General features: G+C 65.7%; 2 protein-coding genes and 1 long non-coding RNA gene across 9 annotated transcripts in view; 1 reads left to right on the forward strand and 2 right to left on the reverse strand.

The window, feature by feature from the left end:
• The window catches only part of CACNA1A (calcium voltage-gated channel subunit alpha1 A), a 54,974-nt gene extending 41,452 nt beyond the window's left edge, over positions 1 to 13,522 (reverse strand). The window contains 5 exon segments of the mRNA XM_054518141.1: positions 1,728 to 1,880; positions 2,740 to 2,831; positions 6,537 to 6,676; positions 7,154 to 7,259; positions 12,196 to 13,522. Of these exon segments, the coding sequence (XP_054374116.1) occupies positions 1,728 to 1,880; positions 2,740 to 2,831; positions 6,537 to 6,676; positions 7,154 to 7,259; positions 12,196 to 12,500 (796 nt within the window). The 5' untranslated portion in view covers positions 12,501 to 13,522.
• Positions 13,523 to 13,731: 209 nt separating this feature from the next.
• On the reverse strand, positions 13,732 to 16,145 carry LOC118697422 (proline-, glutamic acid- and leucine-rich protein 1-like). Its single transcript, XM_036400044.1, has 6 exons — positions 15,893 to 16,145; positions 14,700 to 14,908; positions 14,376 to 14,454; positions 14,064 to 14,099; positions 13,934 to 14,013; positions 13,732 to 13,902 (listed from the first exon to the last, which is right to left on the reverse strand). Exons 1-6 carry the CDS (start codon positions 16,143 to 16,145, stop codon positions 13,732 to 13,734), a joined length of 828 nt encoding a protein of 275 aa, XP_036255937.1.
• A 283-nt stretch (positions 16,146 to 16,428) lies between these two features.
• On the forward strand, positions 16,429 to 18,454 carry LOC118697457 (uncharacterized). Of its 7 annotated transcripts, none has more exons than XR_004981764.2 (4): positions 16,429 to 16,706; positions 17,173 to 17,236; positions 17,688 to 17,741; positions 18,351 to 18,454. It is a non-coding gene; the product is annotated as an uncharacterized LOC118697457 (long non-coding RNA). The 7 variants fall into 7 exon arrangements; XR_004981762.2 differs by having other exon boundaries at positions 16,429 to 16,621; XR_008509021.1 differs by having other exon boundaries at positions 16,429 to 16,601.
• The last annotated feature ends 111 nt before the right edge of the window (positions 18,455 to 18,565 follow it).

The raw sequence follows: 18,565 nt of genomic DNA on the forward strand, positions 1-18,565 counted from the left end.
CCCTGCCCCGTGTGCCCTGACCCCCCCCCGGGTATCCCCAGGAACCCCCCCTATATCCCCAGAACTCCCCCCATATCCCCAGACCCCCCCCCGGGTATCCCCAGAACTCCCCCAGGTATCCCCAGGACCCCCCCCCATATCCCCAGGCCCCCCCCCGGGTATCCCCAGAACCCCCCCAGGTATCCCCAGGACGCCCCCAAGTATCCCCAGGACCCCTCCCCATACCCCCAGGACCCCCCCTATATCCCCAGGCCCCCCCCGGGTATCCCCAGAACCCCCCCAGGTATCCCCAGAACCCCCCCCCATATCCCCAGGACCCCCCAAGGTATCCCCAGAACCCCCCCAGGTATCCCCAGAACCCCCCCCCATATCCCCAGGACACCCCCCCATATCCCCAGGACCCCTCCCCAGGTATCCCCAGGACCCCCCCCCCACATCCCCAGGACCCCCCAAGGTATCCCCAGGACCCCTCCCCATATCCCCAGGACCCCCCCATATCCCCAGAACCCCCCCGAGGTATCCCCAGAACCCCCCCAGGTATCCCCAGGACCCCCCCCCATATCCCCAGGACCCCCCCCCATATCCCCAGGATTGCCTCTTGTCTCCAGGACCCCTCCCCGTGTCCCCAGACCCCTCCCCAGTGTGTCCAGGACCCCTCCCCAGACCCCCTCCAACGTCCCCAGGACCCCCCCAGTGTGTCCAAGACCCCCCCCCCCCCAATGTCCCCAGGACCCCCCCCAAATGTCCCCAGGACCCCCCAGGTGCCCCCAGACCCCTCCCATATCCCCAGGACCCCCTCGTGTCCCCCCAAAACCTCCCCCCCCCCCCATGTCCCCAAACCCCCTCCAATGTCCCCAGGACCCCCCCCCCCCCACGCCGCGGGGCCACGGCCAGAAATAACCGCGGCCAATTAACGGCCAATTAATTAAGGGCCTCATCAAGGGACAGCCGCAATTAGGACGCTCCAAATGCAGCGCTGGCCGCGGGCCCGGCGGGATTTGGGGGTTTTGGGGGAAGTTTTTTGGGGGGTTAGAGGGAATTTGGGGTGGATTTATGGGGGGTTTTAGGGGGGTTTTAGGGGATTTGGGGGCTGGTTTTTTGGGGGTTCTTGGGCTGCTTTTTGAGGTATTTTTGGGGGGTTTTAGGGGGGGTTAGGGGATTTGGGGGCTGGTTTTCGGGGGGTTCTTGGGCTGTTTTTTGAGCTATTTTTGGGGGTATTTTTGGGGGGTTTTAGGGGATTTGGGGGATTTGGGGGCTGGTTTTTTGGGGGGGTTCTTGGGCTGGTTTTTGAGGTATTTTTGGGGGTATTTTTGGGGGTTTTAGGGGGGTTTAGGGGATTTGGGGGCTGGTTTTTTGGGGGGTTCTTGGGCTGGTTTTTGAGGTATTTTTGGGGGGTTTTAGGGGGGTTTGGGGGATTTGGGGGCTGGTTTTCGGGCTGATTTTTGGGCGCTGTTTTAGGAGGGTTTAGGGGATTTGGGGGCTGGTTTTTTTGGGGCTGTTCGGGGGATTTAGGGGCTGTTTTTAGGGGTGTTACCCCACCTGTGACCAGGCCGAAGCAGGTGGTGTGGAATTTGGGGTGTTTTAGGGGGGTTTAGGTGATTTGGGGGCCGTTTTTTTGGCAGTTTTTGGGGTATTTTTGAGGTGTTTTTTTGGGGTATTTTTGGGGTTTTTTTGGGGGGGCTGTTTGGGGGATTTAGGGGCTGGTTTTTTTGGGGTTGCCACCCCACCTGTGACCAGGTCGAAGCAGGTGGTGTGGAATTTGCCCATGTAGAACTCCAGGCCGATGATGGCGAAGATGAGGATCGCGAAGAAGAGCAGGAGCCCGATCTGCAGCAGCGGGATCATCGCCTTCATGATGGACTTCAGCACCACCTGCAGACCTGAGAGGGGATTTGGGGGCGTTTTTGGGGGGTTCCAGGGGATTTGGGGGCGTTTTTGGGGGGGTTCCAGGGGATTTGGGGTGGTTTTGGGGGTGTTCCAGGGGATTTGGGGGCGGTTTTGTGGGGATTCCAGGGGATTTGGGGGTGTTTTTTGGGGGGTTCCAGAGGATTTGGGGGCAGTTTTGGGGGGGTTCGAGGGGATTTGGGGTGGTTTAGGGGGGTTTGGATCATCGCCTTCATGATGGACTTCAGCACCACCTGCAGACCTGAGAGGGGATTTGGGGGCGTTTTTTGGGGGGGTTCCAGGGGATTTGGGGGTGGTTTTGGGGGGGTTCCAGGGGATTTGGGATGGTTTGGGGATGTTTGAGGGGGTTTTAGGGGGATTTGGGGTGGTTTGGGGGGGTTTTAGGGGATTTCCAGGGGATTTGGGGTGGCTTTGGGGGGCTTGGAGGGCGTTCGGGGTGGGTTTTGGGGACACCTGGGGATTTCGAGGGGATTTGGGGTGGTTTGAGGGATGTTTGAGGGATGTTTGAGGGGGATTTGGGGGGATTTGCGGTGGTTTTAGGGGAGTTGGAGGGGGATTTAGGAGATTTTTGAGGGGGGTTGGGGTGGTTTTGGAATATTTGGGGTGGTTTTGGAATATTTGGGGTGGCTTTGGCATATTTGAGGTGGTTTGGGGGGATTTTGAGGGGGTTTGGGGGATTGTGAGGGGATTTGGGGTGGGTTTTAGGACGTTTTGGGGGGGGTTTGGGGTAGTTTTTCGGGGATTTGGAGGATTTGGCAGCCCCGGATCACCCACGAGCCCCTCAGGGGACCCCCAACCCCAACCCCAGGACCCCCCCAAAGCCCCCAGACTCACTTGGGATCCCCGAGACCAGCTTGAGGGGCCGCAGCACGCGCACGGCCCGCAGCGTCCGCAGGTCGAACTGGGAGCCCACCGAGGCCAGGATGCTGCAGGGGACGGGGGGACAGAGCTCGGTGGCCACGGGGACCCCAAATGGGGACCCCCAAATGGGGGACCCCCAAACGGGGCCACTGGGGCTACCGAGAGGGGCTACAGGCAGTGAAATGTCCCAGGGACCCCCAAATGGGGCCACTGAGAGGGGCTACAGACAGTGAAATATCTCAGGGACCCCCAAATGGGGACCCCCAAATGGGGCCACTGAGACATCCCAGGGACCCCCAAATGGGGACCCCCAAATGGGGGACCCCCAAACGGGGCCACTGGGGCTTCCGAGAGGGGCTACAGACAGTGAAACGTCCCAGGGACCCCCAGATGGGGACCCCCAAACGGGGCCACTGAGAGGGGCTACAGACACCAAAACACCCCAGGGACCCCCAAATGAGGACCCCCCAAATGGGGACCCCCAAATGGGGCCACTGAGACATCCCAGGGACCCCCAAATGGGGCCACTGAGAGGGGCCACGGACACCAAAACATCCCAGGGACCCCCAAATGGGGCACTGTGGCTACCAGGGACCCCCAAATGGGGACCCCCAAATGGGCCACTGGGGCTACTGAGACATCCCAGGGACCCCCAAATGGGGACCCCCAAATGGGGCCACCGAGAGGGGCCACAGACACCCAAACACCCCAGGGACCCCTAAACGAGGACCCCCTAAATGGGGACCCCCAAACGGGGCCACCGAGAGGGGCCACGGACACCCAAACACCCCAGGGACCCCCAAACGGGGCACTGTGGCTACCGAGAGCCACCACGGCCACCGTGAGCCCGTGGCCACCTGGTGACAGCTGTCACAAGCACCTGCGTCCTCGTTACGGGGCCACCAGCCCGTGGCCACCACGAGCCCCCCCAAAAATTCATCACACAGCCACGAGCCTGCGGCCGCCAGGGTCCCCCAAAATCTCTGTCACTCGGCCACCAGCCCCTGGCCACCACGAGCCTGTGACCACCACAAACTCCCGAATCTCTGCCACAAAGCCACCAGGTCCTGGTCACCACGAGCCCCAAATCTTTGTCACACGGCCACCATGAGCCTGTGACCACCAGGAGCCCCCAAATTTTTGTCCCACGGCCACAAGCCCAAGGCCACCAGGGCCCTCCCTGTGTCCCTGTCACACAGCCACCAGCCCCGAGGCCACCACAAGTCCCCAAATTTTTGTCACACGGCCAAGAGCATCCCTGTCACACGGTCACCAGCCCGTGGCCACCACGAGCCTGCGGCCACCACAAACCCCCAAATTTTTGTCACACAGCCACGAACCCTTGGCCACCACGAGCCCCACATCCCTGTCACACGGCCATGAGCCCGTGGCCACCACGAGCCCCAAATCTTTGTCACACGGCCACGAACCCCCAAATCTCTGTCACACGGCCGTGAGACCCCAAATCTTTGTCACACAGTCACGAGCCCCAGGCCACCACAAGTCCCCAAATCTTTGTCCCATGGCCACCAGCCCCGAGGCCACCACAAGTCCCCAAATCTTTGTCACACGGCCACCAGCCCCGTGGCCACCACCAGGACCCTTCCCCTGTCCCTGTCACAAAACCACCAGCCCCGAGGCCATGAACCCCCAAATCTTTGTCACACGGCCATGAACCCCCAAATCTTTGTCCCATGGCCACCAGCCCTGTGGCCACCAGGGCCCTCCCCGTGTCCCTGTCACACAACCACGAGCCTGAGGCCACCACAAGTCCCCAAATCTTTGTCACACGGCCTTGAACCCCCAAATCTCTGTCACACAGTCCCAGCCCCGAGGCCACCAGGGCCCTCCCCGTGTCCCTGTCACACAACCACGAGCCTGAGGCCACCACAAGTCCCCAAATCTTTGTCACTCGGCCACGAGCATCCCTGTCACACGGTCACCAGCCCATGGTCACCACGAGCCCCACATCCCTGTCCCACGGCCACCGGCCCCGAGGCCACCACAAGTCCCCAAATCTTTGTCACTCGGCCTCGAGCCCCCAGATCTCTGTCACACGTGGCCACCACCAGCTCCCCCCGTGTCCCTGTCACACGGTCCCAGCCCCGTGGCCACCGGCGCCCGCCCCCGCGCCCCCCCCCTCCTCCTCCGCGCCGGTGCCGCCGCCGGTGCCGCGGGCGGGGGCGGCGCTCCCCGGGGCCATTTTTTGCTATTTTTGGCCTTTTCCGGGCGATGTCGCCGCCGGCGGCCGCTGCCAGCTCCGGTGGCAGCCCCGGGGCTCGAGGACAGCACCGGCCCCGCCGAACCCGAGGGGAGCCGAAAAACGGGGGGGGGGGTCCCGGGTGTACCCCGGGGATGTTCGGGGGTAGCCCCGGTGATGAGGAGGGGTCGCCTGTTGCCATGGCAACCGGGGAGGTGGGCAGACAGCAACACCCCCCCCCCCCATACACCCCCACATTGAGGTCAGGGCTGGATACCCCAGGGACCCCCCAAAACCTCGCCGGGAACCCCAAAACCTCCCGGGACCCCCAAACCCCCCCCAGGAACCCCAAAACTCCCTCAGGGACCCCCAAAACCCTCCCAGGAACTGGGGGGGGGTCCCTGGTGGGGTGGTGGTCCCACATCCAGGGGGGGTTTTGGAGCCGGGGGGATTTTGGACCTGGGGGGATTTTGGAACTGGGGGGATTTTGGGGCCGGGGGGATTTTGGAACCAGGGGCGTTTGGAACCAGGGGGGTTTTGGAACCGGGGGGATTTTGGAGCCGGGGGGTTTTGGAACCGGGGGGATTTTGGAACCGGGGGGGTTTTGGAGCCGGGGGGATTTTGGAACCAGGGGGGTTTTGGAGCCGGGGGGATTTTGGAACCAGGGGGATTTTGGAGCCAGGGGGGTTTTGAACCAGGGGCGTTTGGAACTGGGGGGGTTTTGGAGCCGGGGGCGTTTTGGAGCCGGGGGGGTTTTGGAACCAGGGGGATTTTGGAACCAGGGGGGTTTTGGAGCCCGGGGGGATTTTGGAACCAGGGGGGTTTGGAACCAGGGGGGTTTTGGAGCCGGGGGGTTTTGGAGCCGGGGGGATTTTGGAATCGGGGGGGTTTTGGAGCCCGGGGGGGGTTTTGGAACCGGGGGGGTTTTGGAGCCCGGGGAGGTTTTGGAGCCGGGGGGATTTTGGAACCGGGGGATTTTGGAACCAGGGGCGTTTGGAACCAGGGGGATTTTGGAACCGGGGGATTTTGGAGCCGGGGGGATTTTGGAACCGGGGGATTTTGGAACCAGGGGGGTTTTGGAGCCGGGGGGGCTTTGCCCAGAGCTGCAGCAGCAGCAGCAGCGAGCGCCGGCCCCGCGCTCTGAGTGACACCGCGGGGACAGGGAAGTGACAGCGCCGGGGGGGGGGGGGGGGGGGGGGACACACACGGGGACAGCGGCGACAGCGGCGACAGCGCGGGGGGGACACGGGGGGGGGGGCACAGGTGGGGAAAGGAAAAGGGGAGGGGTCCCCGCACCCCCACACCTGAACGGGGCACGGGTGGGACACGGGGGCGGGGGGGACACAGGTGGGACACGGGGGCGGGGGGGACACAGGTGGGACACAGGTGAGGAGGGGAGGGGACAGGAGGGAAGGGGGGGGAGGTCCCAGCCCCGTTCAAACGCCGCGCGTTCGTCCCCAAACGGCCGCACCCCCCCGCATCCCCCGCCGCCCCCAGGTGTCCCCAGGTGTGCCCAGGTGTGCCCAGGTGTCCCCAGGTGTGCCCAGGTGTGCCCAGGTGTGCCCCTCACCCCGTGAGCACCACCACGAAGTCCATGACGTTCCAGCCGTTGCGCAGGTAGGAGCCTTTGTGGAAGGCGAAGCCCAGCGCGATGATTTTGATCCCCGCCTCGAAGCAGAAGATGCCGATGAAATACGGCTCCGTGTCGTCCTGGGGAGGGGGCACAAGGGTCAGGAGACCCCCACCAAAGGTCGTGGGAGACCCCAAGGGGGACAGGGACCCTCCCCAGGACCCCCAAAGGGGACAGGGACCCTCCCCAGGACCCCCAAAAGGGGACAGGGACCCTCCCCAGGACCCCCAAAAGGGGACAGGGACCCTCCCCAGGACCCCCAGGGTGGGACAGGGACCCTCCCCAGGACCCCCAAAGGGGACAGGGACCCTCCCCAGGACCCCCAAAGGGGACAGGGACCCTCCCCAGGACCCCCAAAAGGGGACAGGGACCCTCCCCAGGACCCCCAGGGTGGGACAGGGACCCTCCCCAGGACCCCCAAAGGGGACAGGGACCCTCCCCAGGACCCCCCAAAGGGGACAGGGACCCTCCCCAGGACCCCCAAGGTGGGACAGGGACCCTCCCCAGGACCCCCAGGGACCCTCCCCAGGACCCCCAGGGACCCCCGGCCCCCTCACCAGCCGCTCCGACATGGGGGTCTTGTCCTCGTCGGGCAGGTGCTGCTCCAGGGCCAGGACGATGCAGTTGGCGATGATGGTGGCTAAAATCATGTATTCAAAAGGAGTGGGGGGCGAGTCAAGGCCAAAAAACGGGGCCGGGGGGACCCCCCCCAAACCGCGCTGGGGTCTGGGGGAAACTGAGGCACGAGCGGAGCCCGAAGCGGGGGCGGGGCCGAGGCGCCCTCGGCGCCCTCGGGGTCGGCGCCATGGTGTTAATGAATTAATTAATGAATTCCCTCAATCAAAGCGGCGGCTCCGCGGCCCCGCGATCAAAGCGCTCCGGGCACAGCGGGAGCCGCCGCGGGCACCGGGAGCCGCTGGCACCCGCGGGGGTGGCGGGGACGCGCCCGTGTCCGCCTGTCCCGTGTCCGCCTGTCCCGTGTCCCCCTGTCCCGTGTCCCCCTGTCCCGTGTCCGCCTGTCCCGTGTCCCCCTGTCCCGTGTCCCCCTGTCCCGTGTCCCCACGCAGGGATGGGGCTGCGGGCGCCCAGCCTGGCACGGCCCGGGTGTCCCACAGGCATCTCCGGCCTCCACATGGCCCCGGCCAGCTGGACAGGCGGGCACTGCGGCCTGGCACGGGAAGCGGGCACCGGGCACAGCCCTGGCACGGGGAGCAGCCGCTGCTGCTGCTGCCCTGGCACGGCACGGGCACCCGGCACCGCTCGCTGCCCCCGGTACAATGCGGCTCCCGGGGCCGGGATCCAGCCTGGTGCAGCTCCCTGGCATTGTCCTGGTACCCAGCATTGGTACCGGTACCGGGATCTGACCCAGCACGGCTCCCTGGCATTGTGCTGGTACCCAGCATTGGTACCGGTACCAGGATCTGACCCAGCACGGCTCCCTGGCATTGTCCTGGTACCCAGCATTGGTACCAGTACCGGGATCTGACCCAGCACGGCTCCCTGGCATTGTGCTGGTACCCAGCATTGGTACCGGTACCAGGATCTGACCCAGCACGGCTCCCTGGCATTGTCCTGGTACCCAGCATTGGTACCGGTACCAGGATCTGACCCAGCACGGCTCCCTGGCATTGTGCTGGTACCCAGCATGGGCACTGGTACCAGGATCCAGCCCAGCACAGCTCCCTGGCACGGCACGGGCACCCGGCACTGCTCACTGCCCCCGGTACAATGCGGCTCCCGGGGCCGTTATCTGGGCCAGCACGGATCCCTGGCAGGGCCCGGGTACCCAGCACAGTTCCCTGGCACAGCCCGGGTACCCAGCATTGGTACCGGTACCAGGATCTGGCCTGGCACCACTCCCTGGCATGGCCCGGGTACCCAGCACAGTTCCCTGGCACAGCCCAGGGATCCAGGACAGTTCCCGGTACCGGGATCCAGCCCAGCACGGCTCCCTGGCATGGTCCTGGTACCCAGCATTGGTACCGGTACCAGGATCTGGCCCGGCACAGCTCCCTGGCATGGTCCTGGTACCCAACATTGGTACCGGTACCGGGATCCAGCCCAGCACGGCTCCCTGGCATTGTCCTGGTACCCAACATTGGTACCGGTACCGGGATCCAGCCCAGCACGGCTCCCTGGCACAGCTCCCGGTACTGGGACTCAGCCTGGCACCGCTCCCTGGCATGGCCCGGGTACCCAGCACGGCTCCCGGTACCAGGATCTGACCCAGTTCCCTGGCACATCCCGGCCATCCGGTACCGGGATCTGCCCTGGCACAGCCCGGGTGCCCAGCACGGCTCCCTGGCACAGCCGGGCATCCCGCGGGGTTCCCTGGCACGGCACAGCTCCCGGTACCGGGATCCGGCCCGGTTCCCTGGCACATCCCGGCCATCCGGTACCGGATCCCGGCCCAGCACGGCTCCCTGGCACAGCCCGGGTGCCCAGCACGGTTCCCGGTACCGGGATCTGACCCAGTTCCCTGGCACAGCCCGGCCATCCGGTACCGGGACCGGGTCTGGCACGGCCCAGGGCTCCGGGATGGCTCCCGGTACCGGGATCCGGCCCAGGACAGCTCCAGGATGGTCCCGGTACCGGGATCTGGCCCAGCACAGCTCCAGGATGGTCCCGGTACCGGGATCTGGCCCAGGACAGCTCCAGGATGGTCCCGGTACCGGGAACTGGCCTGGCACAGCTCTGGGCACATCCCGGCCATGCGGGGCTGGATTCTGGCCCAACACAGCTCCAGGAGGGCTCCCGGTACTGGGATCTGGCCCAACACAGCTCCAGGAGGGCTCCCGGTACCGGGATCCGGCCCAGCACAGCTCCAGGATGGTCCCGGTACCGGTTCCCGGCCCAGCCCGTTCCCGGTTCCCCGTTCCCGGTTCCCGGTTCCCCGTTCCCCGTTCCCGGTTCCCGGTGGCAGCGGCAGCAGCAGCAGCAGAGGGCGGCGATGCAGCACAGCCCGGCTCGGCTCAGCACGGCCCGGCCCGGCCCAACCTCCCACCCGCGGGGCGCTCAGCGCCCCCAAACCCAACCCGGGGGGTTCCCCCCTCCCCACCCCGGGACGGATTTTTGGGGCGCCGCGGGACCGGGACCGAGCCCCGGCCGCCGCCCCCGGTACCGGCACCGGCGTGGGAGGCTCCGCGTGCCGCAGGATGGGACCCGCACCGGGCGGGGGGGGGGGGGGGGATGCATCACCCACCCCCCGAGACCCCCAGAGCCCCCCCGGGAGCCCCCGAGACCCCCGGACCCCCCCCCGGGCCCCGCCGCGACCCCCCCCAGCCCCGGTACCGGAGCGGGGGGGGGGGGGGGAACCGGAGCTGCCGTCACCGGCCCGGCCCCGCTGCGGCAGCGGCCGCGACCCCCAAAAAGGCACCCCCGGGACCCCCGAAACCGCAGCCCCGGGGCTGGGGGGGGCCCCAAAAACTGGTGGGGGAGGAGACCCCCCCAAAACCGCACAGGGACCCCCCCAAAACCGCACGGGGACCCCCCCCAAAACCGCACAGGGACCCCCCCCAAAACCGTGTGGGATCCCCCCAAAACCGCACGGGGACCCCCCCAAAACCGCACGGGGACCCCCCCAAAACCGCGTGGGATCCCCCCAAAACCGCACAGGGACCCCCCCCAAAACCGCACGGGGACCCCCCCAAAACCGCACGGGGACCCCCCAAAATCGCGTGGGGACCCCCAAAACCGCACAGGGACCCCCCCAAAATCGCGTGGGGACCCCCAAAACCGCGTGGGATCCCCCCAAAACCATCAGGAGCTGTTTGTGGGGTGCCAGGGGCCGTTTTGGGATGGCTGGGGGGGTCCTTTTGGGGTGAGGGGGGCGTTTTTGGGGTCGGGTGTTTTAAGGGGCAGAAAAAGGGGGAAGGGGCTCGGAGGGACCCCAAGAGCAGCAGGGGGAGGCTGCAGTCCCCCAAAATAACCCCAAATAACCCAAAATAGCCCCAAAATAGCTGCAAAAAGGGGGTCGGGGACCCCGAAAAGGGGAGGGAAATGGGGTCCCCCATGCAGGACACGGGATGGGGACCCCAATGTGGGGCTTGGGGACACCAAAATGGGGCCGAGCAGCTCATGCGGGACAGGGTGACCCCAAAATAGGGCTGGGGACCCCAAAATGGGGCCGGGGATCCCAAAAAGGGGATCGGGGACCCCAAAATGGGTTCGGGGGCCCCGGTGCAGGACAGGGTGACCCAGGCCAGGGCCGGTGACCCCGATTCGGGCACGGGGAGGTGACGCACGAGCGGAACGGGGACCCCGGATTGGGGCGGGAAAATGGGGACCCCGAGGGAGGTCAGAGCTTGGGGAACCCCAAAACAGGTCAGGGGATGGAGCCGTGGGATTGGGAACCCCCAAAATGGGGCCGGGAACCCCAAAACGGGGCTGGGAACCCCAATATGGGGCTGGGGAGCTCATGCAGGACAGGGTGACCCCAATACGGAGCTGAGGACCCCAAAACGGGGCTGGGAACCCCAAAATGGGGCTGGGAACCCCAATGCAGAATACGGAGACCCCAAAATGGGGCCGAGGAGCTCATGCAGGACAGGGTGACCCCAAAACGGGGCCGAGGACCCCAAAATGGGGCTGGAGATCCCAAAACGGGGCTGGGGGTCCCGATATGGGGCTGAGGAGCTCATGTAGGACAGGGTGACCCCAAAACGGGCCCGGGCACCCCAAAATGGGGCTGGGTATCCCGAAATGGGGCCAAGGAGCTCATGCAGGACACGGAGAGCCAAAAATGGGGTTGGGGATCCCAAAACGGGGCCGGGCACCCCAGTGTAGGACATGGAGACCCCAAAATGGGGCTGAGGAGCTCATGCAGGACAGGGTGACCCCAAAACGGGGTTGAGGACCCCAAAACGGGCCCGGGCACCCCAAAATGGGGCTGGGGACTCCAATGCAGGACATGGAGACCCCAAAATGGGGCTGAGGAGCTCATGCAGGACAGGGTGAACCCAAAACGGACCCGGGCACCCCAAAACGGGCCCGGGCACCCCAAAATGGGGCTGGGGACTCCAATGCAGGACATGGAGACCCCAAAATGGGGCTGAGGAGCTCATGCAGGACAGGGTGAACCCAAAACGGACCCGGGCACCCCAAAACGGGCCCGGGCACCCCAATGTAGGACATGGAGACACCAAAATGGGGCTGAGGAGCTCATGCAGGACAGGGTGACCCCAAAACGGGGCCGGGCACCCCAAAACGGGCCCGGGCACCCCAATGTAGGACATGGAAACCCCAAAATGGGGCTGAGGAGCTCATGCAGGACAGGGTGACCCCAAAACGGGGTTGAGGACCCCAAAACGGGCCCGGGCACCCCAAAACGGGCCCGGGCACCCCAATGTAGGACATGGAGACACCAAAATGGGGCTGAGGAGCTCATGCAGGACAGGGTGAACCCAAAACGGACCCGGGCACCCCAAAACGGACCCGGGCACCCCAAAAGGGGCCCGGGCACCCCAGCACAGCACGGGGTGACCCCAAAAGCGGCCGGAGCTCCGCGCTGGGGGCTGGGCCGGGGGCTCCCCGTTCCCCTCTCCCCGGCCGGGCGCCGCCGTGCGCGGCGGGGCCGTGCGGGTCCCCCCGGGAAGGATATGGCCATTCGGTGATCTTTTTGGCGTATTTCCTCACCACGTTGTCCTCGCTGAAGAGGAAGAGCGAGCGGTTGACGGTGAGGCAGTTCTGGCGCACCGGGATGGGGTTGTACAGGGCCATGGTGCGGGCGCGCTGGGCCATGGATTGTTTGTAGAGCCGCTGGGCCCCGGGGGGGGCGCCCGGCCGAGGGCCCCCCCCGCCACCGCGACCCCCGCCCGCCGCCGTCCCGGGGCCGCTCCCGCTGCTCCCGGCGCCGCCGGGGCCGTAGCGGCCCGAAGGAGCGAGGTCGTCTCCGAACCGAGCCATCCCTGCGTGCCCGTGCCCGGGGGGGGCCAACGACGGCACCGCGGGGGGGTCACGCTGCTGATGCCGCTGCCGCTGCTGCCGCTGTTGGTGGTGGGGCCGGTACCGGGCAGGAGCTCATCACATCCCATGGGAAACCCCCCCCCCCGCCCCCAAAAAAAAAAAAGAAAAAAAATTAATAAAAATTAAAATAATCAAATAAAAGCTGCTCCTCCGGTGCCGGGGAGGGGAGAGTCCGTGCCCAGCTCAGGGACGAGCGGGGCGAGCCCCGAGCATCCTCCGGTGCGGCCCCCCCCCCCCCCGCGCGGAGCGGTGCGGATGGGGACGGACGGACGGACGGACGGACGGACGCCCCCGGTGTAAAAAATGGGGGGGGGGTCTCTGTTCGCTGCGCTGCCCCGAAATGAGGGGGGGTCTCTCCTCCTCTTCCTCTCTTCTCTTTTCTCTCCCGTGCGCGGTGCCCCCCCCCCCGCAATCCGGTAACGGAGGGGGGGCTCCCCCCGCCGCCGCCCCCCCCCCCCCGGTGGAACCGGGGTCTCCGACGCTGCTGCGGCTCCCGGTGCGGGGGGGTCCCGGTGCCCCGGAGGGAGCGGGGGGGGGGTCCTGGCGCTGCAGCTCTCGCGGGGTCCCGGTTCCGGTGCCGGTTCCGGTTCCGGGGGTTGGGGGGGGGGGTCCCGGTGACCGGGAGGGCCGAGCCCCCCCCGCTGCGGTGCTCCGGTGGTTTTTGGGGGGGGGGGGCGGCTCCGTTGGTTGCGGTGCCCCCGGAGCGGCGTGCGGGGGTCCCGGCGCTGCGGTTCTCGCGGTGTCCCCCCCTCCCTGGGAGGGGGTTGCGGGAATTTGGGGCGAGGAAGGAGAGGAAAAGGAGCGGGGGGGGGAGGGGGGGAGAAAAAAAAATTAAAAAAAAAAAAAATTAAAAAAAATTAAAAAATAAAAAAATCCGGGGGGGTTTTCACCCTCAGCTCATCCCGGCGCCCCCGGCCCGGAGCATCCGTGAGGTTGCGGCGAAGGAGGGAGGGAGGGGGAAAAAAAGGTTAAAAAATCCCCCCCCCGCAAAAAAAAAAAAAAACAAACCAAAAATCCAAAAGGAGAGGGGGGAAAAAAAAAATTAAAAAAAATTTAAAAAATTAAAAGAGAAGAAAATAAAAAGGCGGCGGCGGCGGCTGTGGGGGGGTGGGGGTGGTGGTGCCCCCCCCCCGGGGGCGGCGGGGCCGGGCGGGGGTCGCGGGGGTCGCCGTCAGCCCCCCGGCAGCAGCGGGGCGGGGGGGCCCATGGGGCCGGGCTGCGGCAGAGCTCGCGCGGCGGCTGCTGCTGCTGCTGCTCCTCCTCCTCGCCACCCCCCCAGGACGGGACCTTCCTCCTCCTCCTCCTCCTCCTCCTCCTCCTCCTCCTCCTCCTCCTCCTCCTCCTTCTTCTTCCCACCCCCCCCTCCCAAAAACGGGACCTTCCTCCTCCTCCTCCTCCTCCTCCTCCTCCTCCTCCTCCTCCTCCTCCTCCTCCTTCTTCTTCCCACCCCCCCCTCCCAAAAACGGGACCTTCCTCCTCCTCCTCCTCCCCAAAAACCGGGACCTTCCTCCCCCTTTTCCTCCTCCTCTTCCTCCTCCTCTTCCCCCTCCTCAAAAACCGGGACCTTCCTCCTCCTCCTCCTCCTCCTCCCCAAAAACCGGGACCTTCCTCCTTCTCCTCCTCACCCCTCCTCCTCTCCAAAAACCGGGACCTTCCTCCTCCTCCTCCTCCCCAAAACCCAGGACCTTCCTCCTCCTCCTCCTCTCCAAAACCCAGGACCTTCCTCCTCCTCCTCCTCCCCAAAACCCGGGACCTTCCTCCTCCTCCTCCCCAAAACCCGGGACCTTCCTCCTCCTCCTCCCCAAAAACCGGGACCTTCCTCCTCCTCCTCTTCCTCCCCTTCCCCAAAGTGCTCTGGACCTTCTTCCTCCTCTCCCTCCTCCTCCTCCTCCTCCTGACCCCCCAAATACCTTGAACTCCCCCCCCCCCCACCCCGCCTTTAATTACCATTAATTAATCGCCGCCCTTTAATCAGTGTGTGCCCCCCCCCCCCGCTGCCTCAGTTTCCCCCCACCCCCAATTTGGGGACACTGACCCTGTCCCCTCCCCCCCCCCAGCCCCTGTCCCCAGCCCCTCCCCCCCCCCCCCCCAAGGCCCATCTGGGTCACGGGTGCCCCCCCCAGCCCCCGCTGACGTCACCGCCCTTTGTCCCCAGTGTCGCTTTTGTCCCCCGCGCACGCGGCCCTGGCGGTGCCGCCCCCGGGGCCACCGGGACACCGCGAGAAGGGGGGGAGGGGGAGGGGCTGCGGGGGGCGGGGCGACACCGGGATCACCCCCACCCCCACCTCCGGTACCGGCGGGGAGCAGCAATGGGGGGGTGGGGGCACCTGGGAGGGGTGGGGACACACCTGGGCACGAACACACCTGGGCACACCTGGGCACATCTGGGCACAGCCTCACACCTGGGCACGGCTCTCCCGGCTGTCACCATCCCTGTCCCGGTGTCCCCAAAGGCTGCCAGGTCCCCCTGTCCCCCCTGTGTCCCCACTGTGTCCCCTCTGTGTCCCTCTTTGTCCGTGTCCAGGCCAGGCCGTGCGGTGGCACACGCAGCCGTGGGGACACGGCGGTGGCACTGGGGACACTGAGGTGGCACTGGGGACACAGCAGGTGGCACTGGGGACACGGCGGTGGCACTGCGACGGCAGCGGTGACACGGTGGTGGCACAGCGGTGGCTTCATTATCGCGTCCCTGTGATCAGGCGGTGCCACCTGCAGGGGCCGATCAGAGGCCACCGCGGTGGCACCTGCTGGGGCTGCGGGATGGGGACAGTGATGGGGACAGGGATGGGGACACTGCCACCACCTTGGGGACACGTGATGGGGACAGGGATGGGGACACTGCCACCACCATGGGGACACGTGAGGGACAGGGATGGGGACACTGCCACCCCTATGGTGACAGTGATGGGGACAGGGATGGGGACACTGCCACCACCATGGGGACAGTGATGCAGACAGGGATGGGGACACTGTCACCACCATGGGGACACAGGGACAGAGAGGGGGACACTGCCACCCCTATGGTGACAGTGATGGGGACAGGGATGGGGACACTGCCACCACCTTGGGGACACCGTGGGGACAGGGATGGGGACACTGCCACCTCTATAGTGACAGTGATGGGGACAGGGATGGGGACACTGCCACCACCATGGGGACAGTGATGCGGACAGGGATGGGGACACTGCCACCACCTTGGGGACACCGTGGGGACAGGGATGGGGACACTGCCACCACCTTGGGGACACAGGGACAGGGATGGGGACACTGCCACCACCATGGGGACACAGAGTGATGGAGAGGAGCACTCAGTTGCTATGGACCCCCGTTGCCATGGACCCCCATTGCTATGGACCCCGTTGCCATGGACCCAGTTGCCATGAGCCCCCCATCATTTTGAAGCCCGTTGCTATGGAGACGGACGCTCTGAACGCCGTTGCCATGGAGCCCACCGCCATGGGGCACCCCGTTGCTAAGGACCCCGTTGCTAAGGACCCCCGTTGCTATGCAGCCCGTTGCCATGGAGCCTTCGCCACAATGTGCCCCGTTGCCATGGAAACACGTCGCCAGAGCCCCCGTTGCCATGGCGCCGCCGTTGCCATGGCGCCGCCGTTGCCATGGCGCCGCCGTTGCTATGGGCTGCCGTTGCCATGGCGCCGCCGTTGCCATGGGCTGCCGTTGCCATGGCGCCGCCGTTGCCATGGGCTGCCGTGAGTCACCGCTCTGCGGCGCCGCCAGGGGGCGCGAACGCTGCCGGTGGGGGGGCGGGGCCGCGGGGAAAAGTCTCCGCCCCCTCACCGCGTCTGGGCCAATCAGCTCGAGGCGCGGGGGGGGAGGAAGGGGCGGAGCCTGAGGAGCGCAGCCGGAAGTGCCGGCGCGGAGCGGAGAGTGCGTGAGGGGTGGGCCCGGGACGGCTGGGAACGGATCGGGACGGGTCGGTGACAGCCCGGTAATATCCCGGTAACAGCTCGGTACGGCTCGGTACGGCTCGGAACGGCCCGGTAAAGCTCGGTACGGCTCGGTACGGCTCGGTACGGCCCGGTAAAGCTCGGTACGGCCCGGTTCCGTTCGGTAACAGCGCGGTGACATCCCGGTAAAGCTCGGGACGGGTCGGTGACAGCCCGGTAATATCCCGGTAACAGCTCGGTAAATCTCGGTACGACCCGGTAAAGCTCGGGACGGGTCGGGACGTATATCCCGGTAATATCCCGGTACAGCTCGGTACGGGCTGGTACGGCCCGGTACCGTTCGATACCGGCCCGGTACTGCTCAGGGAGCCCCGTCCGGCCCGGTTAGAGCCCGGTACCGGCCCGGTTACAGCCTGGTACAGCTCGGTACCGTCCAGTACCGGCCTGGTAACAGCCCAGTATAAACCAGTAACCCCTGTCCCTATCCCAGTACAAACCAGTGCCCCTTGTCCCCATCCCAGTATAAACCAGTGCCCGTTATCCCTCTCCCAGTACAAACCAGTGCCCGTTGTCCTCTCCCAGTACAAACCAGTGCCCGTTGTCTCTCCCAGTATAAACCAGTGCCCCTTGTCCCCATCCCAGTACAAACCAGTGCCCGTTATCCCTCTCCCAGTACAAACCAGTGCCTGTTCTCTCTCTCCCAGTATAAACCAGTCACTGTCAACTCCTCCCAGTTGGTCCCGGTGACCTCCAGAGAGCTCAGCCATGGTGAGTGGGGGCGGGGCCACCGCGGGGGCACACAGGGGTCACAGTGAGGTCACACAGGGGTCACAGTGAGGTCACACAGGGGTCACACTCTGAGGTCATAGAGGGATCACGCAGGGGTCACACTGAGGTCACACAGGGGTCATAGATGGGTCACACAAAGGTCACACAGGGGTCACACTCTGGGTTCACACTTGGGTCACACACAGGGGTCACGGGGGGGGTCACACAGGGGTCACAGCGAGGTCACACAAAGGTCACGCAGGGGTCATACTGAGGTCACAGAGGGGTCACAGAGGGATTGCTCTGGGGTCATAGAGGGGTCACAAAGAGGTCAAACCGTGGGGTCACAGTGGGGTCATGTTGAGGTCACACTGTGGGGTCACACCGGGGTCACTCTGAGGTCACGCCGAGGCCACGCCCCCTGACCCCACCCCCATCTTTCCCCCCGCAGGGTGAGCGCAAGGGCACCAACAAATACTACCCGCCCGACTTCGACCCTGCCAAGGTGCAATGGGGGCACTGGGGGGGCTTTGGGGGGCTTTGAGGGGGTTTGGGGGCTCTGGGGGCTTTGAGGGGGTTTGAGGGGGCTCTGGGGGGCTTTGAAGGGGGTTTGGGGGGTTTTGGGGGGGTTTTGGGGAGGTTTTGGGGGGCTGGAGAGGCTGGGGAGAGATTTTGGGGTGGGGGGGGTCCTGAGGGAGTTTTAGGGGGGTATTGGGGATTTGGGGGGTTTTGGGGGGGCTTTGGGAGGGGCATGGGGAGGGATTTGGGGGTTTTGGGGGCATTTGGGGAGGGGGTTTGGAGGGGTTTTGGGGGGCTGAAAATGGAGGTTTGGAGATCCTGGAATGGTCCTGGTTTTGGGGGACTGAAACCCCCCCCTGGTTTTGGGGGACTGAAAATGTGGATTTGGGGGGGGGGGGGGGGGGCTGTAAATTGAATTTTGGGGATTTTTTGGGGGGGTCCCGGAAAGGCGTGCGTGTGGATTTCATGGGAACCGTGTGGGTTTGTGGGGATTTTGGGGTGCCCGTGCCGGATACCGGGGGTCCCACCTGCCCTCCTGACCCCCCCATTTTTTCCCCTTTTTTCCCTTTTTTCCCCTTTTTCTTTCTCCCCCCAGCACGGCTCCCTGAACCGGTACCACCACAGCCACCCCCTGCGGGAGCGCGCCCGCAAACTCTCCCAGGGCATCCTCGTCATCAGGTGGGGCTGGGACCCCCCAAAAACCCTCCCTGAGCCCCCCCCCCACCCCCCGAACCCCTCATGACCCCCAAAACTCCCCCTCGTTTTTGGGTCCCCCAAAATGTCCCTGCAGATGGCAATGAAACCCCCAAA

Source organism: Molothrus ater, chromosome 36 (genome assembly GCF_012460135.2).
Source record: "Molothrus ater isolate BHLD 08-10-18 breed brown headed cowbird chromosome 36, BPBGC_Mater_1.1, whole genome shotgun sequence".
NCBI lineage: Eukaryota > Metazoa > Chordata > Aves > Passeriformes > Icteridae > Molothrus > Molothrus ater.

What these genes read in the sequence shown, in the direction of transcription:
- LOC118697422 (XM_036400044.1), bottom strand. Translation starts at nt 16,145, where the DNA reads ATGGCAACGGGGGCTCTGGCGACGTGTTTCCATGGCAACGGGGCACAT. An exon ending in CATAGCAATGGGGGTCCATG is followed by an intron (nt 14,909 to 15,892) that starts GCAACGGGGGTC and finishes GTTCGTGCCCAG; the next exon opens with GTGTGTCCCCACCCCTCCCA. An exon ending in GGAGGAAAAGGGGGAGGAAG is followed by an intron (nt 14,014 to 14,063) that starts GTCCCGGTTTTT and finishes CGTTTTTGGGAG; the next exon opens with GGGGGGGTGGGAAGAAGAAG.